The 25,888-nt window shown below is 51.1% G+C and overlaps 1 protein-coding gene across 1 annotated transcript; it reads right to left on the bottom strand.

Annotated features, from left to right (window-relative positions):
• Positions 1-634: 634 nt before the first annotated feature.
• Positions 635-25,111, bottom strand: CDC42SE2 (CDC42 small effector 2; the record flags this gene model as incomplete). The annotated part of the gene is made up of 3 exons (XM_080699211.1): positions 635-733; positions 7,657-7,758; positions 25,058-25,111. 3 exons carry the CDS (start codon positions 25,109-25,111, stop codon positions 635-637), a joined length of 255 nt encoding a protein of 84 aa, XP_080555337.1.
• Between the last annotated feature and the right edge of the window lie 777 nt (positions 25,112-25,888).

Genomic DNA, 25,888 nt, shown 5'->3' on the forward strand with positions numbered 1-25,888 from the left:
TTATAATTTAAAATAAAAGAAATGCAATCACGAGACAAAAAAGTGATAGAACTGTAGAGAAAACACAAATTCATGACCTATAAAAACAAAAGAAAAGTCAAATTATTTCTATTTCAGGGTTTTTCCTTCTTTAAAGCAGTCTTTACTTTAAAAAAGAATTAGAGATTGATAAATTGTAAGCTTTGTTTGTGTGTGTGGTACTGTGAATGGAACCCAGGGGCATTCTACCTCCGAGCTCCACCCCCAGCCCTATTTTGAAAAAGGCCCTCCCTGAGCTGCGGAGGGCCCCACTACTGCTGAGGCTGTCCAGGAACCGCGATCCTCCTGTCTCAGCCTCCCGAATGCTGGGATTCCAAGCGTGCGCCACCACGCCCAGCTTATGAGCTCTTAAGTATACAGGTATCTCGCTAGTCATGAGCCTATGAGCTCACATGTCAAAACTCAGGTGCTGCCCCCAGGACGCCCAAGACACCACCCTCCCCAGGAGCGGCCCATGATGCTCCGCCCACCCAGGCCACAGCCAGAGCTGCTTCTGCTCTCCCCCCAAAGTTCCCTCTAGAGCATGGCGACAGAGGTAAATACATGAACCATTTAAAGCCAAGGCCAGTCTGGCCGGCACTCACGCGTGGCCGGGCTACCCCGCCTTCGTGTCCACCAGCTGCACCTGCACGCTGGCCGCCACGCCGCCTCCGTAGCCGCCCTTGGACTGCATCTGGGTCTGAATGGAGCTGACCTAGAACGAGAGGGGCCCGGGGCTGCGTGAGGGCCGCTCCGGTGCAGGGCTCTTCTGTACAAGAACTACAACTGGGTTTTTTTCCTATTTTGTGCCAGGGATGGAACCCAGGGGCATTCTACCCCCAAGCCACACCCCCAGCCCTATTTTTTTAATTCTTTATTTTGAAACAGGGTCTCACAGAGTTGCGGAGGGCCTCACTAAGTAGCATAGGCTGGCCGAAAACCGCGATCCTCCTGTCTCAGCCTCCCAAATGCTGGGATTACAAATGTGGCCACCACGCCCGGCTCATTCTTTATTTTAAAACAGGGCCTCACTTAAGTAGCTGAGGCTGGCCTGAACCTGCGGTCCTCCTGTCTCCGCCTCCCACGTACTGGGATCACAAGCACACGCCACCATGCCTGGCTCTGAAAGGTCCCCCCCAACAATTTCTTTCGGTTTTTCTCTTCTTCCCAGTGGCTTAGAGAGTTGGCTTTGTAAATTTTAACAAGAGTCAGAACGCTGGGCGTGGTGGCGCACAGCTGAAATCCCAGCGCTTGGGAGACTTAAACAGGAGGACTGCAGGTTCAAAACCAGCCCCAGCAGCTTAGTGAGGCCCTCTGCAACTTACCAAGACCTGGCTTCCAAGTAAAAATAAAGTAGGACGGGGCTGTAGCTGAGGCAGAATGCCCGAGTTTAATCCCCAGCCCTCGTGCCCACTCACACCCTCCACCACCTCAACCCGCAGCACCTCAGACAGTGACGACCTCCAGCACTCGGACAGACAAGAACAAGAGCAGAACTGGAACTGCCCGAGCCGGCGAGGGCGCGGCGCTGAGGGCGCTGCCAGCCCCAGGCCAGGTCACGGCCGGCCTCTCGGCGCCCTGGCCCGTGTGCCGTGAGACCCCGTCCCCTGAGCACACCGCAGGCGCCTCTGCCAGGCTGGAGGCTGCAGTCGGCACACACACCCCGGCCTCGACAGCGCGGGCCCCTGGCGCTTGGTCAGCGCTGCCATCTGAGTGAGGGGACCAGCTGGGGGCTGGCCCCGGGCACGCCCCTCCACGCTGCGCTCGCAGCCTGATCTGATTGTTGACTTCGAAACAGGGTCTCACCAAGTCGCTGGCCCCACTCAGTAGCTGGGGCTCGTCTCAAATGTGCCATCCTCCTGTCTCAGCCTCCCAAATACTGGGATTGCAAGTGTGTGCCACCATAAATTAGAAACATTTTAGAAGCAGAAAAAGAAGAAAGCCAGGCAGGTTGCTGGCAGAGGCGGGCGGGCGGCGGCCGGCCCCTGGGGAGCCCTCGCCCCTCGCCCCTCGCCACCCGCCGCTTCCCCAGGGCAGCGACCTGAGCCCGTGAGTGATGTTGAAGGAAACAAGGCTCGCAGGCTGCTTTCGGGGAGGCAGGTTTGGATATGCTAGGAGAAGGGAAGCCCGCCACTCGCAGTGCACGGCGTTTTAGATCCAGCGTCTGGTGATCCAGCGGAGCGGGGACACGCTCACCGATCACAGAACTGACTTCTGCAATCGTAGCAGGCAGGTCACCGCAGCGTCTGTATTCACGCTGACACAGGAAGGAGTGTAAGAAACAAGTGGAGAGCCGGCGCGGTGGCGCACGCTGGCCATCCCAGCACGCGGGCGGCTGAGACCGGAGGATCGCGGTTCGTGGACAGCCTCAGCTACTCAGAGAGGCCCTGTTTCAAAATAAATAAAAAATCGGGCAGGGGGCTTAGCTCGGAGGTCAAATGCCTCTGGGTTCCATCCCCAGTCCCTTAAAAAATAAAAAAATTTAAAAAAGAAACCAATGGAAATCTATAGCCCTCTGGGGTTCTGGCTGGCTTTTGGTGGTACTTGGTGCTATCACCTCAGACCTTTGCGTTTATTAATTTTGTAACAAGGTCTAACTAAATTGCAGAGGCTGGCCTCAAACATGCCATCCTCTTGTCTTAGCCTCCCCGACACTGGGAATACGCCTGCGCCACCTTGGCTGACTACCTAGGCCTGTTTTTAAGGCCTTGAAGTGTAGACCTGGTAGTGCTAGGTGGGGAGGTCACAGTCTTTCTTTGGAAGACCTGGAGACGGAACCCAGGGGATTTGGCCTCCGAGCTACCCAGCCCTATTTTTTTTTTATTCTTCCTTTTGAAACAGGGCCTCACTCAGTAGCTGAGGCTGGCTGAGAGCCTGCGATCCCCCATCTCAGCCTCCCAAGTACTGGGATCACGGGCGCGGTCACCACGCCGGGGTCATGAGGTGGTTATATTCTGCCACAGGACGTTAAATCAGGTGCATTATCTGCTTCTTTATGACAACTAGCATCACATTTATGTGCTGATCGCATGATAAATTTGAAATCTTTCATTCCATTTCTCATATTATAATAAAAGGAACAGGTTCCCGTGGCCTTTCAGGGGGATTGAGGAAGCAAAGCCCAGCGCTGCCCCGACGCCAACGCCCCTGACTCTACACCAGAGTCTAGGAAAGCAAGGCCTTCCTGCAGGTTTAAAACAAACAAGCCACTTCCTTTCCAGGAAGTTACAAACGTGGCTGTTCGCTCCCCTAGTAACTGAGGTGACAGGATGCGCCCCTACGGCGGGAGCCGCTACAGCGGTCAGGCCAGGCTTCGTAAACAGCCCCTGGCCTCTGGGCCCGAGCCCGCAGGGCTGCCAGACACCCACTTCCTCGAGGCTGGGCCCCGTGCGAGCCGCCCTGCGCCCAGCTCCCCGAAGGCTGCACCCGGGGTTCTCTTAAAGAATAAAAGAGCTCAGCTGTGCGTGGAGGCGCTGCCTGGAACTAACCCCAGGACATGGAGGCTGAGACAGGAGGAGGCAGGTCCAAGACCAGCCGCAACTTAGTGAGACCCTATTTCAAAATGAAAAAAGGAAGCCAGGCGTGGTGGCGCACGCTTGTCATCCCAGCATTCGGGAGGCTGAGACGGGAGGGTCGTGGTTCACGGAGCCTCAGCTACTTAGTGAGGCTCTGCAACTCAGTGAGACCCTGTTTCAAAATAGATTAAAAAATAGAGCTAGGGGTATAGCTTGGAGGTAGAATGCCTCTGGATTCCATCCCCGGTACCATAAAAAAAAAAAAGAAGAAAGAAAGAAAAAGGGGCAGAGGTATATCCATTCAGACGTAGGATGCCTCGGACTTAATCCCCAGTAAAAGCAAATAAGAGTTCAGACCAGTGAATCTAAAATCCACTCTAACTTTTTTTTTTTTTTTTGGTGGTACTGGGGGTGGAACCCAGAGGCTTTCTACCTCTGGGCTATACTCCCAGACCTTTTTTTTTAAATATTTTATTTGGAAACAGGGTCTCACTCAGTTGCTGAGAGCCTCACTAAGTAGCTGAGGCTGGCTTCAAACCCGTGCGATCCTCCTGTCTCAGCCTCCCAAGCGCGGGGATGACAAGCGTGCGCCACCACGCCCGGCTCCCACTCTAAAATGTACTGAACCTCTCTAACCACCGGACTATCCATTTGTAGAAAAATGAGATTAAATCCCTACCTCTCACCCTATACATCTGTCATCTCGAGATGAATCAAAGGCCTGGAAATTAGAGCAGACTCTGAAGCTACTCGGAGGCAGGTCCCGCGCCCCAACATACAGGCACAGGCAGGGGCTCCTCAGCACAGCCCCAAGGCCCAGGACTCAGAACAGACCTGACAAACGAAGGCACATAACTAAAAAGTCTCCACTCATCAAAGGAGCGTCGGGAGCCCAAAGAGAGCGCCTGCAGGAGGGGGAGACCTCTGCCAGGTCTCCTCTGGCAGAGGACTGATATCTAGAATATAAAGAGTACTTAAAAGACTTGACACTAACAAAAATACAATTAAAAATGGGCAATTGAACTGAATAGACACTTCACAAAAGAAGAGATACAAATGGCCAATAAATATATTAAAAAGTTCAACATCTGCTGAGCGTGGTGGCGCACGCTTGTAATCCCAGCATTCGGGAGGCTGAGACCGGAGGATCACGGTTCACAGACAACCTCAGCTACTTAGTGAGGCTCTGCAACTCAGTGAGACCCTGTTTCAAAATAAAGAATAAAAAATTGAGCTCGGGGTGTGGCTTGGAGGTGGAATGCCCCTGCCCCTGGGTTCCATCTCTAGTACCGGGGAAAAAAAAAGTTCAACATCATTAGCGATCAGGGAGATGCCAATCAAACTGCACTGAGATTGCACCTAACCCCAATCAGAGCGGCGGTCAAACCACAGTGCGTGCTGGGGGGCTGTGGGGAAACAGCCTCTTCTACCTGCTGGTGGGATTGCAAATCTGTGCAGCCGCCGTGGAGGTCAGTGTGGACAAAGAGACTCCTCAGAACACGGAACGGACCCACCATAAGACCTGGCCACACGACTTCCGGTGTCTTTCCAAACGTTCACAGCAGCACAACTCACAGATATGGACCCAGCCTAGGTGTCCATCAACAGGGCATCGATTATAACTTACGTGACGTGCACACAGTGGGACTCTACTCTGCGATAAGAACAAAAGCGCGTCATCTGCAGGAAAGTGCACGGCCCTGTAAGTGGCACTGGCCGGCCTCAGAACTCACGGGTCCTGTTTCCTCGCTCACGCGGAGGAGCAACTGACATGCTGGCACAGACACGGGAGGGGAGACTCCCGCGGAGCCGGGAGGAGCAGCGGCTGGGAGGGCGCGGAAGGAATCCCTCCTATGGACGCCGTGGACGGCGTGAGACCCCAGTGCCGACGCGGCATGGAGACGCAGACAGGGCGCCGTCACTTCAACTACGCTGTGAGGTGAGACTAGAAGCAGCAGCCAGGGATCAAATGAAAGAGAAAAGCCGACGGGGCGGGTGACTGGGAGGAGGAGCGCCCCGGCTCAGCCCCAGGCCCGTGACCACACTCCATCCTGAGATTTACTGACCCTCTGTGACACAGCGAACAGACTCTCCCCCCGCCCCCGTATTTCTGATTCTTCGTATCTTCTGCCAAATAAGACAGGTGTCTGCTGCCCTAGTATGTGCAGATTCTAATCCTCTGCTGAGCACGACAGCCCACACCACAGCAAATGAGACACCAACATCTGAATATTATAAACTAAATGCAACAGCCAGACATGGTGGCCTACGCTTGTAATCCCAGTATTTGGAGGCCGAGACAGGAGGCTCGCAGGTTCAATGCCAGTGTCGGCAACTTAGCCACTCAGCAACCTAGTGAGACCCTGTTCCCAAATAAATAAAACCCAGCTCGGAATGTAGCTTAAAGGTAGAATGTCTCCAGGTTCAATTCCCAGTACCAATAATGAAAAATCGAGGAAAAAAAAAAGTGAAATCAATAAAAATGTTTGTAAAAAGCAGACAACTGAACTTGAGAATAAAATTCTATTTCTATAGAATTTGATTTATTTATTTTATTTTATGGTACTGGGGATGGAACCCAGGGACCATCTACTTTTAAGCTACATTCCCAGCCCTAGTTTTTTTTGTCTATTTTTGAAACAGGGTCTCACTAAGTTGCGAAGGGCCTCCCTAAGTAGCTGAGAGTGTCCGCAAACTGCAATCCTCCCGTCTCAACCTCCCAAATGCTGGGATAGCAAGCATGCGCCATCACGCCCAGCTTATATATAGAATTTTTTAATGGTACCAGGGATTGAACCCAGAGATATTCTACTTCCAAGATACCTCAGCCCTTTTTTCTTTTGAAACAGGCCTTGCCAAAATAGCTGTAGCTGATCTCAAACCTGCAATCCTCCCGTCTCAACCTCCCAAATACTAAGATAACAAGCATGTGCCATCAAGCCTAGCTATCAAGAGACCAAATATTATTCAAGCCAGGTGTGGTGGTGCACACTTGCAACCCCAGTACTTGGGAGGCTGAGACAGGAAGCTCGCAGGTTCGTGGCCAGCCTCAGCTACTGAGGCCCTCCACAGCCTAGCGAGGCCCTGTTTCAAAATAAAAAATAAAACAGGGCTCAGAGGTAGATTATTCCTGGGTTCAATCCCCAGTGCCAATATAAACACATACATACACGCACAGGGGCACACACACACACACACACACACACACACACACACACACACGCGCGCGCGCGCACTATCCAAAGGTTCATCTCTAAGTGTCTCTGGTGGGAGCATAAGATTAATTCAGATACTAACCTCCATTCTGAACTCAACCCTGTCATTACTCAGGAGAAATGAGCTATGAAGAGTTTAGTACAAGAAATAGAAAGTAAAACAGAATTTGAAGCCGGGCGTGGTGGCGCACGCTTGTCATCCCCGCGCTTGGGAGGCAGAGACAGGAGGATCGCGCAGGTTCAAAGCCAGCTGCGCGCGCTGGCTTAGGAGACCCTGTTTCCAAATGAAAATGTAAAAATAGGTCTGGGAGTGTAGCCCAGAGGTAGAAGGGCTTCCAGGAACCCCAGTACCACCAAAAAAAAAAAAAAAAAAAAAAAACAGAATTTGGCATCTTAATTCTCTGTCATGTTCTAACGTTCAGATTTCATGCGGCTCTCCTCAGTACCACGGGGCTCTAGTCCTTGGTATAAAACGGCACAATATTTGCACATCATCTCCATGCGTCCTCCCGGATACTTAAACCATCTCTAGACTACTTGCATACTTTTTACTTCATTCATTTATTGTTGTTTGGTACTGGGGATTAAATCCAGAGGCATTCTACCTCCAAACTACACCATCAGTCCTATTTTAAACTTTTGAAACAGGGTCACTAGGTTGACGAGTCTCACTACCTACTGAGGCTGTCCTTGAACCTGCAATCCTCCTGGCCAGCCCCCAAATACTGGGGTCACAGGCGTGGGTCACCACGCCCGGCTACTTCTAATACTTAAAACAATGTAAATGCCATGTAAGTAGTGTTATACTGCATCCTTAAAAAGAACGGTGACAAGAAACAGTCTGCATGTGTTCAACACAGAGGCAGATTTTGTGCTCAGCGCAGGCCGGGCCGGCCGCCAACGCTTACCGAATTCATCCCGCTGAACAGGTCTCCCGAGCCCACGTGGGCCGTGTGCACGAAGTTGGTCGGCTCTCCAATCATGCTCCGGTCAATCCGCCGCCGCCTCTTCTACAGGAGGGACAAGTGTTGAGAAGAACGTATAACAAACACTCCCGCTGGGTCCCAAGCCCGTGGTGACGCCGCCACTCACACCTATGTGGACGGTCACAGTCGCTGCGGGGATTACCAGCGCGCCGCGGCCGGCTCAATGTCTGTATTTTACATGTTAGAGATGATGCTTTGGAACCAGACCTGTGAAGTCCCCGCGGTCGCCCTGCCTGCCCGCGGGGCCAGCGCGGCTGACACTTGACTCACCCTGCCTGTGGGGACCCTGCGCCGCCCGGCTGTCACGGGGTCCTGGTCCGAGGCTAGGACTTCATGACCCCCTCGTTTGAGGGGGGAGCTGGGGAGTGAACCCGGGGCATTCTACCCAGCCCTGTTTTATCTTTTATTGACACAGGGCTCGCTAGGCTGCTGCATGCTGGCCTCCAACCTGTGACTCTCCAGCCCAGCCTCCTGAGTACTGGGCTGCAGGTGCACGCCACCACGCCCGGTCTTCTGCCCATCACTTCTTCCCAGGCCTGGCCCTGCTCCCAGTGGACGGCCCCCGGGGGTGCCACCAGGACGCCTCCAGGGGTGAGGGTGGCCTCAGCCGGTCACTTCTTCCAACCAGCCCGCCTCCCAGCCACCCACCGCTCCCAGAGGGCGCCGCCTGCCGGCCCGAGAGAGCTGCTGCTAAGAGACAGCGCCCGCCAACAGTGTCCACACGGCAAGACACTGCCGTGCTGTTGATTGGAAATTTTATACCAGCCGGCCATGGTGCCACCCACTGTAATCTCAGTACTTGGCAGGCTGAATCAGGAAGACTGCAAGTTCAAGGTTAGCCTCAGCTACTTAGTGAGGCTGATAGCAACTTAGTGAAACTCTATTTTCAAAAAATAAAAGGGCACGTAGCTCAGAGGTACAATGTCCCTGGGTTCAATGCCCAGCACCCAAACCAAAGAAAACGTGTGCTAAGTGAGAGCTCCCAGCTCAGAAGCTTCCGGAAACCACAGGTGAGGCCACAGCACAGGGCGTCTGTGTGGCTTCCCGCTGGGGTGAGGATCGGCCCGCTTTGCTCCCGAAAGCTCCATCTCCGTGATCCCCTCCCAGGTCCGGCATCGCCAGGCTGCCGCTCCGCCCCACCACAGCGTGGCTCAAGCCGGGAACCTGCACACAGGCGCCTTCTTTCTGTGTGTGGTACTAGGGTTAGAGAATACAGGGCGCACCCTCCCTCCGAGCAGCACCCCAGCCCTGGCTTTTATTTTTTATTTTGAATCACGTCTCACTAAGTAGTGGAGGCTGTCTGCGAACCGCCATCCTCCTGTCTCAGCCTCAGTTCAGCCGAGGCCACCGTGGGGACGGGGTGGGGGAGCTGTGTTCTGGGAACAGCGCTGTGGTGACAGGCGGCCACAAGTCATCTGCTGACCTCAGCTCTAGATCAGCCTTTTTTGTGTGGTAGCAACATACGTTTTTATGGTGATTTTTCAGGAACTTTGTGTGTGTGGTACTGGGGGTTGAATCCAGGGCCTTCTACCTCTGAGCTACACCTCCAGCCCTGTTGTATTTCTTTTTATTTGGAAACAATGTCTAAGTGGCTGAGGCTGGCTTTGAACCTCGCCCGACTCGGCTTTCTGAGCGAGCTCATGGTGCGCCTGCCTGGCTTCTCCAGGAACTTCGTTTTGAGCCGTCACTGCAGTGTGTTTCAAAGTCTCTGTAAGCTTGTATCCAGGTTTTCCTTTTCCTGCTTCCTCTGCTGGACTCCATCAAGTACAGTGTGACCCGGGAAGAAAAGCACTCACTTTTTTCTTTTATTTGCGGGTCTGGGGGTGGAAGCCAGGGGCATTTGACCTCCGAGCTGCAGCTCCTGCCCTATTTTTGATTCTTTATTTTGAAACAGGGTCTCACTGAGTTGCAGAGGGCCTAAGTAGCCGCGGCTGTCCGCAAACTGTGATCCTCCTGTCTCGGCCTCCTGAATGCTGGGATGACAAGCGTGCGCCACCACGCCCGGCAAACACTCACTTCTTTATTCCCACCCTCGGTGGCGGCTGCCGTGCCTCCCACGCCCCCGCGCACCTCCCGTGGGCTCGCTCCCCACCGCAGACGTCGTGCGCCAGGCAGCGTCCCTGGCACACCGGCCCCCACCCATTTCTCCTCCCCCCAAACCTGGAGCTTGTCTCTCCCCAACCTCCTCCTCATACAGGTCTTGTTGAGAGATAAACCCAAGAAACAACGCCAGCTCATCTCTGGGGATTAAAGTAGCCAGAAGACGCCACAGTGCTGAGTGGCCTTTTCTTCTTGATATTGATAATGCACTATTTCATCTGCTTTGGTCGGAGGCTGCTGGTCTAGGCACATCCAAACACACCCGCAGGGAGGACGGGGACTCAGCACCAGCCTCCTCTGGCTCAAGGGGAGGGAGCTTCTAAACCCTGGCGCTCCTGCAGCGCCGGCTGAAGACCAGGGGTGGCAGTTAAGCTCCAGGGGACAGAGAGCCGCGGGGGTGAGCTTTACCAAGGCCAGGCCCCTGGAGGACGAGGGCCGCTACCAGGCCAACGCACATGCCTGAGGGCGCGCCCTCCCTGGAGCTGCCCCAGCTGGGGCCCCTGCGTGCAGGCTAACTTAACCTGTGTCTGCGATACCAGAGACGCTTCCATATCTCTCCTTCCATAAGGCTGGAAGGAGAGAGCAGGACCGCGGCCAAGGCTCGAGCCCAGGGAGGGAGGGACCCGGCGACACTGGGCCATCACGCTGGCTGCTGCCCTTCCTTCTCCTGGCTCACTCGCTCCTTCTGTGTTCTTTCTTTGGTGTTGTTGTTTTGTTTTGGTCCTGAGGACTGAGCCCAGGGGCACTCTACCTCTGAGTGACATCCCCAGCCCTATTTTTTTGTTTTGTTTTGTTTTGAAACAGGGTCTCAGGAGGCTGAGCCTCACTACCTGCTGAGGCTGGCCTTAAACCTGGGACCCTCCGGTCTCAGTCTCTCAAGGACTGAGATTACAAGCCTGAGCAAAGAGCCAATCAAAGAGGTAAGGAAATAAAGAAGAACAAAACCTGAAGGGGAGAAAAGAGGAATTTCAGCACAAGGTCCCAGAGAAGGGAGCCAGACTCAGATAAAACTGGAGCCCCTGAGTCCAGATGCCCTGAAGACCGCCAGGCGCAACGTGAACACTTAAGGAACGCGCTTCCCTGGCACACACTATGAAGAATTCAACAGACACCGGTGTAAGGCCTCTGCAGCAAACGGGAAGGGAGCATGCGCTCTGCCGCGTTGGATGGAGGGCCCGGGGCAGGGCAGGCGTCTCATCATAAAGTTCACCATGACAACCTGCGCGGTGACCCAGAGCAGACACGAGGGGGAGACAGCGGCTCCTTCCCAAAGGCGTGCTACTGCGAAGCCTGTTTGCCCCTCACCTGAAGAAAAAACCCTACAAAATACACGACGGAACCACAGGGGCGTTTAGGGACCGACCAGATACTAAGGGAAGAAGGAACTGTTCCCAGCCTACTGGGGTGTGGTGGGATGGCCTCCCGGGTACCTCGGCGCCCCTGCTCAGCAGTAAGAGGAAACGAAGCGCCGGCACATGCGGTCACGGTGGGTCTCAGGAGAGCGGAGCCATGAGAGGAGTCAGTACAAAGGTCCCGCTCGCAGCCCACTCAGGAGACGAAACAGAACACATGGCCTGCCCAGGGAGCAGGTGGGCGCTGGGGGGCGGCCAGGAGACCCCCAGGCTGAGGGCGGCTGGATGGACACGCGGTCCCGGTGCAGCCCAACGGCCCAGGGTGGATCCGCGCGGCCACTCATTTTGCACCAGTCCCACCTCATCACAGGTGTTTTTTACACACACAGCCATTCTGGGGTGAAATGTGATGAAAGAAAGGGCATCCCCTTGTCGCTAGAAAGGAAGCCACTGAGCAAAGCAAAGCAGCCAGCGCCGGGCGAGAGCGAGAGCCCGGCCGCCAGGCGCCTGGACACTGGAGGAGAAGTGCGCTCAGGGGCTGCAGGGAAAAGAACCTGCCTCTGACAACGCAGCACACTGCACGCTGAGATCGAAATTCTCACATTAAGTCAGATTTTCAGAAAGTAATAAGCCCCGTCCCGGATCAACTTGTACTGTGTCTTTTGTGGGAAAAATAAACAATTCCACTGCTGACTTAGAGCTTGCCTGCCAAGAGCAGGCTGCCCCTCGGGTGACAGCAAGGAGCCCCCTCCGAGATGAGCAAAGAAAACCTCCAGCAGAGCATTATCTAAAGCAGAGCAGAAGCGGGCAAGGTATTTCATGCTGGGAATATTTACAGTAAACAGGTGGGTTCCAGTAGCGCATTTAAAACCCGGCCTGGAGGACCCAGGTTCAAGGACAGCTCTCAAGTAGTGGGACTCCCAGCAACCTAGCAAGACCCTGTTTCCAAAGGAAAATGAAATAGGGTGGGGGGGGTCGCGAGGTAGAATGCCCCTGGGTTCAATCCCCAGTGCCACAAAAAGTAAATAAAGTAAAACCCAGTCCTAAGTGCGGCGCTGTCTGCTCCTGGCCCTAGAGTTTAGTAAATAATTAACCTTCCCCATACTGCACAAACTGTGCAGCTTGTAACAGATGAAAAGTCTGCAGGGAAACCCAAGAATGCTACTTAAAAGGTGTCTCTAAGCAAATCTATAGTCTTTTTTTTTGTAGTACTGGGGTTGAACCCAGGGGCATTCTGCCTCCAGGCTATATTCCCATCCCTATTTTTTATCCTTTATTTTGAAACAGAGCCTAAGTCGCGGAGGGCCTAAGTAGCTGAGGCTGGCCGCGAACCCACAATCCGTCTGGCTCCGCCTCCCAAGAGCGGGGTGTGCGGCTACACTTGGCTTTTACAGTCACCTTTTAAGGACAAAATTACTAAAAGCAAAACTGAATAAACTAGCTAGCCTCATCTCTCAGTGAGAAATCTGAAGTAAACAAAGTAAAATCTACGTAAAGTTAGTATCTGGTTTAAGTCACATATTCCAAGTATAAAAAGTTAAGTACAAAATGGGTTTTTTAAAAATAACTAATCTGAAATGGCTTAGCATTTACTAAGAGTGTAGCTTTCAATGTGGTTAGAGTCTTTACACTAGAAATTCCTGCCACACTGGCCGGGTGTGGTGGTAGCTTGTAAACCGTGAACTTGGGAGGCTGAGACAGGCCAGCCTCAGTTACCTAGTGAGGCCCTCCACAAGTAGGTAAGACCTTGTTTCAAAATAAAAAATGGAAGCCGGGCGTGGTGGTGCATGCTCGTAATCCCCGTGCTTGGGAGGCTGAGACAGGAGGATCGTGCAGGTTCGAAGCCAGCCTCAACTACTTACTGAGACCCTGTTTCCAAATAAAGTATAAAATAGGTCTGGTAGTATAGCCCAGAGGGAGAAGAGCCCCTGGGTTCTACCTGCAGTACCACAAATAATAATAATAATAATAATAATAATAATAATAATAATAAATAATAAATAATAATAATAATAATGAAAACTAGGGCGGAGGGTATGGCTCGGCAGTAGAATGCCCCTGGGTTCCATCCCCAGTCCTGCACACACAAAAACACCTGCCACTCCAGTCGTCTTTGGGTTTCTCCGTAGACTGTAAGCACATTTGTGGCTGTGTGTTAAGCAGGCAATACCTAATTTTTCAACCTAACTGGTTAAGAAAAACCCCACACGTACTGCCCAAGGAAAACGTGGGACACGATGGCGCACGCTGTCTGCACGTTTGTCTCGGCGCAGGGAGGCCTGTCCTGGGCGTCCCACTTAGAGCCGGCAGGACGACGAGGCTGAAGACAGGGAGCCTACGAGCCTCGCCACGGCGGGCACGGGAAGCCACGCCGCCTGCCGGCCTTACTGGGCTCCTGAGCGTCCCGGGCTGCGGCCGCTGCGGCAGAGGAAGCCACGCGACCGCCCAACACCCACCTGGGCCGGAAGCAGGAAAGCGCAGGCTTTGTAGCGGCTCAAGTGCTGGCTAAGACCAGCCAAGAGTGTATCTGAGCTTCTTTTCTTGTGCTATTTTGTGTTGAAATTGCTTCTTTGTGTTCATCTGCTTAACTCTCTTTTTCCTTTTTTTCTTTGGTTCTGCTTCCGAGCTACACCTCCCGCCCTTTTGTTTGAAAACAGGTCCACGGCTTAGAGCCTCCCTAACTGCTGGGGGTGGCCCCGACCGTGGTCCTCTGGTCTCGGCACTATTCTGGTTTTTGTCTCTCCTTCCTTCCTGCCCGTGCTCTTGGTTGGTGGATGCAGAAGCGCAGCTGTCTGCGGTCTGCTGGCCTTCCCATACCATCTATTCCCTCCCAGCTCATCAGTCGACTTCTTTCTCGTGTCTGAGACTCGGTATGCACTGGTGGCGGCTCGAGCTGACTTGCCCACAAGCCCCACAGCTGCAGGTATCACCGGTTTCCTTTAGACCAGTATGTTCTCCATAGAAGGGCGGCTGAGGGCCAGAGCGAGGACTCGGACCACGCAGGGGGGAAGCAAGGCGGGTGAGCACGCTCCTCTCCTCCTGCTCCCACCACAAGCTCCTGGGCGGTGGCCCCCACTCTACCTCCCGTCCCCAGGGCTCCTCTCCACCAGCTCGTCTCCACGCCACCTCCTCTCTCCATTCTCTTTTTCTTTGTGCTTTTTATACACCTTTAGCCTTACAGAAAGTAGAATTCTAAGACGGTTGAGAATGTAACATATCACACGCAGGGCCATGAGCCCAGCACTGAGGAAGCAGACAGGAGGATGGCAGGCTCCAGGTAGCGTGCAGGCAGTAACTTAAGGACCTGACCCAAAGAATTATAAATGAAGAGTTCTGGGCGTAGCTCAGTAGCAGAACACCCCCGGGTTCCACTTCCACCTCCATGACCACAAAATAAATAAAATGTAACGCACACACGGTCCAAGGCTTCTGGCGTGAGTTCAACTCTTCAATATCTCATGGACTCCAACGATACCTCTCCGGGGTGTCTTCCAAAGGAAGTGAAATCAGAGCATTAGAGTAATACAGGCATATCCACGTTCACCGTAGCACGGCTCTCAACAGCCAAACACTGGGACCAGCCTAGGTGTCCATCGACAGAGGCGTGGGTTACAGCACTGTGGGTGTGCTCAGAGTGGAATTCTATGCAGCAACACAGAACAAAACCATGTCATTTGCAGGAAAGGGATGGCCCTGAGAAGCTCATTTAGGTGAGACCAGCCAGCCACAGAACGCAGAGGGTCCTGTGCTCTCTCTCATATGTAGACCGAGGGCGTGATCAGGAGAGCAGAGGGCTGCAGATGATGGAGGAGACACTCGGGGGGCCTGGGAAGTGGCCTAAGGGAGGGCGAGAGGGAGGGGCAGGAGGGACCACTCCCACCCCACGGGCCTGCATGAGAACACCAGTGCCTCTTCAAAGTACGCCGCTCTGTCTTGTGTTTCCTGCTAATTTAATGTGCCTCAAACCTGCAATCCTAACTCAGCCTCTTGAGCAGGGAGCTGCGGGTGCTTGAGAGGTAAGGCAAGCCTGTCAGGATACTGAAATACAGCTGGGCGTGGTGGGCACGCTTTTCATCCCAGCATTCGGGAGGCTGAGACAGGAGGATCGCGGTTCCCAGACAGCCGCAGCTACTTAGTGAAGCCCTCCGCAACTTAATGAGACCCTGCTTCAAAATAAATAAGAAATAAGGCTAGGGGTATAGCTCAGAGGTAGAATGCCCCTGGGTTCCATCCCCAATACTGAAGAAAAAAAAAAAAACCTAAAAAAACAGCCTGGCAGGGCATGGTGGCACACATGCCTGTAATCCCAGGATTTGGGAGGCTGAGACAGGAGGATCACTGGTTCAAGGACAGCTTCAACAACTTAATGAGGCCCCCAGCAACTTAGTGAGACCCTGTTTCAAAATAAAGCACTAAAAAAAAGAAAGATAGATTGAAAGACTACTGGTTTCACCATAATTTATCCAAACTAGTGGTATTTACAATTTTATAAATCACTTTCATACCCAATATGAGTTTTCATTTGCATATGGATAAAGTTTACTGAAATACCTAGAATAAAAACTGATCTTAAAATGCAAAAGGAGCCAGGTGTGGTGGCACACACTTGTAGTCCCGTACTTGGGAGGCTAAGACTGGAGGATCACGGTTTGAGGACAGCCTCAGCTACTTAGTGAGGCCCTCTGCAACTCAGTGAGACCCTGTTTCAAAATAAAGAATAAAAAAATAGGGCCACTTGGCATGGTGGCGCACGCTTGTAATCCCTGCGCTTGGGAGGTGGAGACAGGAGGATCAAGCAGGTTCGAAGTCAGCCGTGCTGGCTTAAGAGACCCTATTCCCAAATTTTAAAAGTATAGAATAGGTCTGGGAGTGTAGCCCGGAGGTAGACGGGCTCCCAGGAACCCCAGTACCACCAAAAAAAAAAAAAAAAAAAAAAGAATAAAAAATAGGGCAGGGTGTATAGCTTAGAGGTAGAATGCCCCTGGATTCCATCCTCAACACTGCTAAAAAAAAAAAAAAAAAAAAAAAAAAAAAAAAAATGCAAAGGATCTACTACTAATACACTAGTTTTCACTTAGTTTACTGGATAGCTTCTTACAGAGTTTCCAATACTAGTTGGTACATATATAGTACAATTATATATGCATATATTTGACTAGATGTATGCAAAGCCTAAGATTGTATAAGTGTATGTAAATTATTTTCCTTTTTCAAATGAAAAAAATCATCAATAAAAAAGAACACTATTCCACTTGCAAAAACCTAAGAGTGTGAGTGTAAGAAACGGTGTTTGCTATGGGTGGAGCTCAGCCTTGGGCTCGATCCTCCACACCGCAGAAATAAACAACAGTAAGCCACCACAAAAACCCAGAAACAGCTTCCCAAGGACCTGAAGAAAGTTACATCTGCAGAAGCAGTTGGGATATAAGTATTAGAACTTATCTCAAATCAGAAGAATCTGTGCTATGTGTAGAGAGACCAGACCAAACTTCATAGACTATTTGGTACTTAAAAAGACAGCACTCTGGCCTCTGCTGGAATCTGTCTTCCATATGAGAGCTGCCAATAAAATTCATCTATAAAGCAGGTATGGTGGTAGACACCCGGTCACCCAGTACTTGGGAGGCTGAGACAGGAGGACCACAGGTTCAAGGAGTCTCAGCAACTTAACGAGGCCCTGTTTCCAAATAAAAATAGGTCAGAGAGGTAGAACCCTTGGGTTCAACTCCCAGTACCACCAAAACAAACAAACAAACAAACAAACAAACAAACAAACAAAAAGAACCCTTGACGTCATGAGACTGCACCACAGAGCAGCAGACCTGAGGCCCAGGGCTGCAGCTTCTAAGGAGCACTGCCACCTCCCAGGCGTGGTCAGAGGACGTGCCAACAGCGCATCTCTTAAGAAATGTTCTGGTGCTCATAAAAGCAGCGATTAGCAGCTCACAGGGGCTCCACGCAATCCCTGCCTGCTAGAAGGAAGAAGGCGGCTTTGAAGTTCGGATAGATCACGATGGTCACACGGGAAAGGTTACAAGTGGGGCTGATCTACCATACCCACAGACAGACATGCAGACACAGATGCAGTCTCCTCTGGCCGCCTCTCCTGGGACTTCCGCCTCCCTGGCCACAGTACTACGCCCCCTTGGAGATACCACACTCCGTGCCGCCGCGGCAGGTCCAGCACCCTTCACACCACCCTCACTCTGGCTGTCAAGGGTCACAATGTACACAGGAGCACAGCAAGTGGCAGAGAAAAGGCACTGTGAGCACAGACAGCTCACTGCACCGCGCACCCAGCTCCCGGCAGTGGGCAGTGGGAGAGGACTCACGTGCAGAGGTGCCTGGCTGCTCTGTCCCCCTCTGAGCACATGGAAACATTGGAGCCACTGGGAAAGCAGGGCGTGGCGGGCACGCCCAGATCCCCAGGACTCGGGAGGCAGGTTGGCAGCCAGTCTCACCAGAGGATGGCCTCTGCAACAAACGGTACTGGGAAAACTGGGTATCCTTATATGGAAGGATGAAACTAGACACCTATTTCTAACCCTGCACAAAAGTAAACTCGGGATGGAACAAAGACCAAGAAATTAAACCAGAAACTTCGTAACTATTAAAAGAAAACATAGGGCCAAGTCTCCAACAGAGAATAGAGAGCTCAACAAAACCCTTAGACCTCAAGAAATAAAAACGAGAATCAAATTAAAAAGCTTCTATACAGCAAAGGAAAAAATCAAGAGTGGGCACGCCTAGAGAATGGGAGGGAATTGTGAGTAGCTCCTCTTTTGAAAGAGGACTAACATCTAGAATACAGAAAGAACTCAAAAACCTTACTGCCAAAAGAACAAATGATTCAATTTTAAAAACGGAATACTGAACTGAATAGACACTTCTCAACAAGGAGAAATACAACCAGCCAATAAATACGTGAAAAAATGCGCAACATCATTAGCAACCAGGGAAATGCAAACCAAATTACCGGAGACTCTAACTCTAATCAGAACGGCAATCATCAAGAACACAAATAATAAAGCAAGGCGGTGGCACACTCCTGTAGTCCCAGCAGGCAGGACACTCCCAGGTTCGCGGCCAGCCTCTGCAACCTCAAAGGCCCTCTGCAACTCAGAGAGACCCTATTCCAAAATAAAGTAAAATAACGCTGGGAGTGTAGCTCAGAGGTAGAATTCTCTGGGTTCAATCCCCAGTACCACAAAAAGGGGGGGGGGGGGGTGTGTGTAAAAAATAGGGCGGGGGAGCCGGGCATGGTGGCGCACGCTTGTAGTCCCAACAGTTGGGAGGCTGAGCCAGGAGGATCGCAGATTGCGGCCAGCCTCAGCTACTTAGTAAAGCCCTTTGCAACTCAGTGAGACCCTGTTTCAAAATAAAGAATAAAAAATAGGGGGGGGGGGCTTGCTAGGAAGTAGAATGCCCCTGGGTTCAATCCCAGTACACAAAAAAAATTAAAACGAACTAAAGTCAGAGTACTACGGTGATGCCTGCAAACCCATGTTTATAGCAATACAATTCACCGTGAAGTCACGGCACAAGCTGAGGCGTCCCTCAGCAGACGGATGGGTGCAGCGAGGCCTGCGCACACAACGGGATTCCTCAGCCACAGAGAGCAAAGCGCCGTCCTGCAGAAGACAAGCAGGAGCAGCAGGCTGGGGCCGGCCAGCCCCAGAAGTCCAGGGCCCTGCGTGTTCTCCAGAGCGGAGGCCGCGGAGACTGGGAGCGTTCCGGGAGGCGTGCGGCCCGGCGAGCTGCTGATGGCACGCGGTGGGAGGGAGAGCCACCGGGGCCGTGCACACGGAGTCCCGCACTCTGAATCTCCCTCCGATGGACAACTGCAGTGTCAACGAAAGCACTGAAGAGCAGCGGCGGGTACCAGGGCTTCAAACACTGGACTCCACTGGACTGTGAGCTGTGCTGTGTTGAAATGGAGGGGTGGGAAGAGGAGAACTGCTCTGCCTCCCTAGCCTGGGCCGGTCCTCTTCACACGAGCGTGCGAGGGCGGGCGTGGCAGGGGTGAGTGGGAGGGCTGGCGCGCGACACCTGTCAGTCCACACTTCAGAAAAGGGGCGCAGCCACGACCACCAGCTTAACATCACCGACGAGAGCCGCGAGCTCGCTGCTGCAAATCACGAGCGCATCACTTTGGCGGTGCTGGGGTTTGAAGCCCGGGGTGTTCGGCCTCTGAGCTACACCTCCAGCTCTGTTTTATTTTTTAAACAGGGCGTCACTGAGCTGCTGGGGCTGGCTGTGGACCTGCGGTCCTCCTGTCTCAGCCTCCTGAGTACTGGGATTCCAGGCGCCACCACGCCGGCTTATGAGTGCATTCCTGACATCTGTTTGCTGACGTCAACAGCGAGCTATTCTTCCACGATGGTACATTTTGTGTACTTTTTCTCAGCAAGTCAAAAGGTTAAGAAGTCAGATGTCCATGGAATGTGGGGGAATAGTTCACATAAATATGTATTTATTAAAGGCTGACGTCAAATGTGGTATGCAAAAGCCTCAAGCTGCGAAACCTTTCTGTAAGGGCCGTATAGTCCAGTACCTAGATTCCCGGTATCTTCCCACTTCAGCTCTGAGTGCGTACCTGCTTGGAAGCCCAGCAGTCTTCACACCACGGCAGTGTCCTGCGTTTCCACAGCGTAGGCAGCTTGGGAGCACCACTCCAGGGCTCAGCAAGCTGGAGGCCAGCAGCCCTCCTCAGACTCAGAGAACTGCGCTCTGACACTGCAGTGGTGGGGGCAGTCACAGGCGAGACCCCATTCCGCCCTGAAGGTCTGGGAGTATAGCCCAGAGGTAGAAAGCCACTGGGTTCCATCCCCAGTACCACACACACACACACAAAAAGTTATATATTATAACCTATATACAATAATTGTACGTGCAATCTTTTTTTGTGTATGGTGCTGGGGGTAGAACCCAAGGGCTTTTCTACCTCCGGGCTATACTCCCAGATCTATTTTATACTTTATTTGTATACAGGGTCTCACTAAGTTGCTGAGGGCCTCACTAAGTAGCTGAGGCTGGCTTTGAACCTGTGGGATCCTTCTGTCTCAGCCTCCCAAGCGCAGAGATTACAAGCGTGCACCACCATGCCCAGCTCTATATTCATCATTTTGAAACAGGGTCTCAATGAGTTGCAGAGGGACTCACTAAGTAGCTGAGGTTGGATTTGAACCTGTGCGATCCGGTCTCAGCCTCCCAAGCGCTGGGATTACAGGCATGTGCCACCACCACGCCTGGCTATGTGCAATCTTTAAAAATGTCCACTCAAGCAAGGCATTGTGACGGCACATGCCTATAATTCCAAGTACTTGGGAGGTTGAGATAAGGAGGATTACAGGTTCAAGACTTGCCTCAGAAATTTAAGAGTATCTGGTTTTTGTATGTGTGTGGCACTGAGGATAGAACACAGGAGCGTTCTACCTCTGGGCTATACTTCTAGACCTATTTAATATTTTACTTTGAAACAGGTCTCACTAAGTTGCTGAAAGCCTCACTAAACTGTTGATGCTGACTTTGAACCTGCGATCCTCCTATTTAAGCTTTCCAAGTACTGGGATTATAAGTGCACACCACCATGCCAATGGCACTACCCTATTTGAAAATAAAAAATAATGGAGACATAGCTCAGAGGTAAGATCCCCCCAATTCAGCCCTCAGTACCACCACCAAAAATGAATGAATAAAGTACGCAATATCTCATAGGAAGTAAACTTACTATGAGATATGTCATATGTCTTTATAATAATATAAAGACATGTGCAACCCCAATCCATCTTCTAAAAAAAATTACCAATGCAGTTCAAAAAGAAGAGCTGTGTAAAGATTTCCCCTATGAAAGTAAAACATAGTAGGTTACTGACACAGTACGTATCATGAAAGCCCAGCATGGCGCACACCTACGGGCCCTGCTGCTCGGAGGCTGAGGCAGGAGGGTTTCTTGTACTCACAAGTTCAAGACTATCCTTGGCAACATGATGGGACTTCATCTTAAAAGACAAACAGGAGCCAGGCGTGGTGACCACGCTTGGAATCCCAGCATTCGGGAGGCTGAGACCAGAGGATTGTGGTTCAAGGACAGCCTCAGCTACTTAGTGAGGCCCTGTTTCAAAATGAAGAATAAAAAATAGTGCAGGGGTATAGGTTGGAGGTCGAATGCCCCTGGGCTTCATCCCCAGACCCCCCCCCCAAAAAGACAAACAAGTGGACATGGTGGTGCACACCAGTAACCCCAGCATTGGGAGGCTGAGACAGGAGGATCAAAGGTCAACGGCCAGCCTCAGCTACTTATTGAAGCCCTTCACAATTTAGTGAGACCCTGTTTCAAAATAAAGAATAAAAAAATAGGGCTGGGGATGTAGCTCAAAGATAGAATGCTCCTGGGTTCAACCCCCAGTAGAGCAAAAAAGAAAAAATTAATAGAAAATAAAGATGGCAGCAGAGCGTGGTGGCGCACACTTGTAATCCCAGCATTCGGGAGGCTGAGCCAGGAGGATCGCGGTTCACGGATAGCCTCAGCTACTTAGCGAGACCCTCTGCAACTCAGTGAGACCCTGTTTCAAACTTAAAAAAGACTAAAAAAATAGGGCGAGGGCTGTAGCTTGAAAGTAAAATGCCCCTGGGTTCCATTCCCCAGTACTGAAAAAAAAAAAAAAAAAAAAGAAAAGAAAGGAAAAAAAAGAAAAAAGAAAAATGGCATTTCAGCTTGCTAATAATAAAAACAACTGGCCAAAGGCCGGGCGTGGTGGCGCACGCTTGTAATCCCCGCACTTGGGAGGCAGAGACAGGAGGATCGCACAGGTTCAAAGCCAGCCGCGCGCGCTGGCTTAGGAGACCCTGTTTCCAAATAAAAATGTAAAAATAGGTCTGGTAGTGTAGCCCAGAGGTAGAAGGGCTTCCAGGAACCCCAGTACCACCAAAAAAAAAAAAAAAAAAAAAACTGGCCACTTAATCAACTGTCTTTAGATGCCTGATCAGTGTGAAAAGTTAGACCCCACCTCACACCACATACACTAACCATCTTCTTTTCCTTCTAAATAAGAAAACAAGGTAGCAGGTCTTTAAATATTACAGTGATGATCTTAAGGAAACTTGTAAGGAAGAACTTCACAGAGTTAAAAAAAGTTGATATCCTGAGACAAATGCCTATATTAAAGGGTTATTTATTAATCACAGTGCATGGTTTTTGGTTTTTGTTGTATGTGTGATATCAGTTGCTTTTTTCTTGGTGTGTGTGTGTGTGTGTGTGTGTGTGTGTGTGTGTGTGTGTGTGTGTGCGCTTTGCTAGGAATTGAACCCACGGGCATTCTACCTCCAAGTGACACCTCACCTCCATCCCATTTTTAATTTTTATTTTGAAACAGGGTCTCGCTAGGTTGATAAAAGTCTGTGTGCTGAGGCTGACTGCAAACCTGTGATCCTCCTGTCTCAGCCTCCCAATTACTGGGATTACAAGCGTGCACCAACACACCAGCTCACAGGACATGTCTGAGGCTGCAAAAGCAAAGTCAAATTACCCAACTAAAAATTGTAAAGACTAAGCCAGGCAGATTTAGGTTCACGGCCAGCCTCGGCTACTTAGTGAGGCCCTTTGCAACTCAGCAAGACCCTGTTTCAAAATGAAATAATAAAGCCGGGCGTGGTGGCGCACGCTTGTAATCCCCGCGCTTGGGAGGCAGAGACAGGAGGATTGCGCAGGTTCGAAGCCAGCCACGCGCGCTGGTTTAGGAGACCCTGTTTCCAAATATAAAAATGTAAAAAGAGGTCTGGGAGTGTAGCCCGGAGGTAGAAGGGCTTCCAGGAACCCCAGTACCACAAAAAAAAAAAAAAAAAAGAAAGAAATAATAAAAAATTAGGGCTGGGGTGTAGATCGAAGGTAGAATGTCCCTGGGTTCCATCCCCAGTACCACCAAAAAAAATAAATAAAAAATTGTAAAGACTATCAATAGGCAATTTTATGAAAGAGGAAACACACACATTTACACTAAATATATAAAAAGATTTCTAACCTCTCTTGTATTCAGGTACGTACAAATTAAAACAACATGTTATAGCTGCGCATGGCGGCACACACCTGTAATCCCAGTACTTGGAAGGCTGAGATGGGAGGACTGCACATTTGTGGCCAGTCTAAGCAACTTAATCTTCAGAATAAAAAGGGCAGTGGAGGCTGGGGGTGTACAATGCCCTGGGTTTAATCCCCAGTACCACACACAAAATAAAATAAAATAACATGTTATTAATTATGACCATCAATGGAAAAATTAAGCGTTACTGTATAGTTATTTCACAAATACTATAAAGACTTTATAATAATAAAAGTGATTTTTTAAACATGAAATAATTTCTAAGATTATACTGGTAGCCACGTGTAATGGTACACGCTTGTAATCCCAGTACTTGAAAAGCGGAGATAGGAGGATCGCAGGTTCGAGGCCAGCCTCAGCTACTTAGTGAAGCGCTCGACACTTAGTTAAATCCTGTTTCAAAATAAAGAATAAGCCAGGTGTGGTGGCGCACGCTTGTAATCCCCATGGCTTGGGAGGCGGAGACAGGAGGATCACGTTGGTTTGAAGCCAGCCTTGCTGGCTTAAGAGACCCTGTTTCCAAATAAAAATATAAAAATAGGTCTGGTAGTGTAGCCCAGAGGTAGAAGGGCTTCCAGGAATCCCAGTACCACCAAAAAAAGAATAAAAAAATAGACCTGGGATATAGCTCAGAGGTAGAATGCCCCTGGGTTCCATCCCCACTATTACAAAAAAAAATATATATATATATATATTCTACTGGTAAGTATAAGTGACAGAATAGCTATAAGTGACAGAATAGCAAAATTAAATAACTTAAAATTAATAAAACCTATAAAATATGTACATATGTATTAACTGAGAAATGTTTAGAGGAATAAACACCAGTCTCTAAAAGTAATTTCACTTGAGAACCGCCAGGACTACTATAGAAGGGGTGCAAAAAGGATTACTTTCATTTTTTAATTTTCCTCTTTTGCCTATGCTATATGGATTTTATAATTAATTATTACGTGTCAAGTACGGTTCTTAATTTAACCTGCATCTTCCTTTAACGCTATTACAAAACTAAGTAAAGCGAAGTGTGTTGGCACAAGCCTGCAATCTCAGCTGCTTGGGAGACCGAGCCAGGAGGAGGCAAGTCTACAACCCTCCTGGACAACTTAGCGAGGCTCTGGCCCAAAATAAAACAGGCCGGGCAGCGTGGCTCAGTGGTAGAGCATGTGCTCAGCATGTGCCAGGTCTGGGTTTGCTCCCCAGCACCAGAGTAACAGAAAACAACAAATTCCCTTTTCTAATCAACCAGCTCTGCACACACACCTCCATTCTCCAAGACAGAACACTTGGTCCTGAAAATACAAAGTCAGGTGGCCCAGCTCCCGATGACTCCAGGACGTGCTGGGGAGACTGCGCAGCAGCTATTCACTATGCAAAGGTCTCGTGTCACTGCAGGAAAAGAAAGTGCCCTGGGGTACGGACAGGGCTCTCGCTAAGGCCGGGGAAGCTCAGGAGATTTTACAGAGGGGCTTCTGCTGCAGATACTCCAGAGACGTCTGGGTGGCCACGCAGGAACCGGGTAGAGGCAGCACTCGTGCGTGGGTAAGAAGGCCGAGAGTGGGCCCTGCCAAGAAGTCAGCGGGACCACTGTCACCCTCAGACTGCGGCAAAAACCCACCTGTGCCAAGTGGAAGAGAAGGAAGGCGGGGTCACAGAGGGAGGGTGGGAGGGGCCTGCCCACGTTGCCTGCAGTGTGCCCCTCCTCACTGCAGAGCCGCACCAGCCCGGCAGCCTGGCGGCCCGGCACACGGGAAGAAGGAGCCCCTCGGTACTTACGGGCTGCGGCTGCTCCGCAATGCAGCAGTTGAAGCACAGCCAGAACTCGCTCATGCTTCCAGCCCGGCAGGAGGGGCGGACAGGAGCACCAACGGGAGCACGGTGCGGGCCGCGGCCTGCAGGAGGATGGCCGCAGGGCCTCCCCTCGGCGCTCGGGGTCCTGAGGAGCCGGCGGAGCGAGCTTGGCAGCTCCTTTCCTTGCTTCTGGTGTCAGACTGCCGTCTTGACCCAGGCCTAGAGCGCACAGTCTAGGGGAAAAGAAGAGAAGTTTACTTATCCTTGGAAAATTTTATTTCTTAAATCTGTGACAAAACTAAGGGTAAATGCTACCCAAAAAGCAAACCCTGGAAATAGAGATTTTCACAAACTGAGTCATTCAACAAATTCTTTACCTCTCAGTGTCAAACGCTGGGCTGTGTCAGAAAACAAACAGAAACCCATGCCTCTGTGGAGAGCTGTTTCATAACTAGAGGTCTGAATTACTTTAATGATGTTTGGAGGGAGGGATACTGAGGAACCCAAGAACATGCTACCTCCAGGCCATACCCTCAGCCCCCTCCCTTCTTTTAAAAAGCTCTCACTCTAAGCTGCCAAGCGCGTGAGTTAGGAAGTTGCTGAGGCTGGCCGTGAACCTGGGATCTTCCCGTCTCAGTCTCCCAAGCACTGGGATTACAGGCATGTGTCAGCATGCCTGGCTATGAGTTTATTTATAAAAATCACTACTGGGCGGGGGTCGCGCGCAGCGCACAAAAGCCGGGGCCCAGCTGGGCCCCGGGCCGAACTGCGCATAGCACGCCAGCTGGGGCCCGGGTCGCGGGACTCTGGGCCCCG

This window comes from Muscardinus avellanarius, assembly GCF_963383645.1.
Source record: "Muscardinus avellanarius genome assembly, chromosome: 7".
In the NCBI taxonomy this organism is placed as follows: Eukaryota; Metazoa; Chordata; class Mammalia; order Rodentia; family Gliridae; genus Muscardinus; species Muscardinus avellanarius.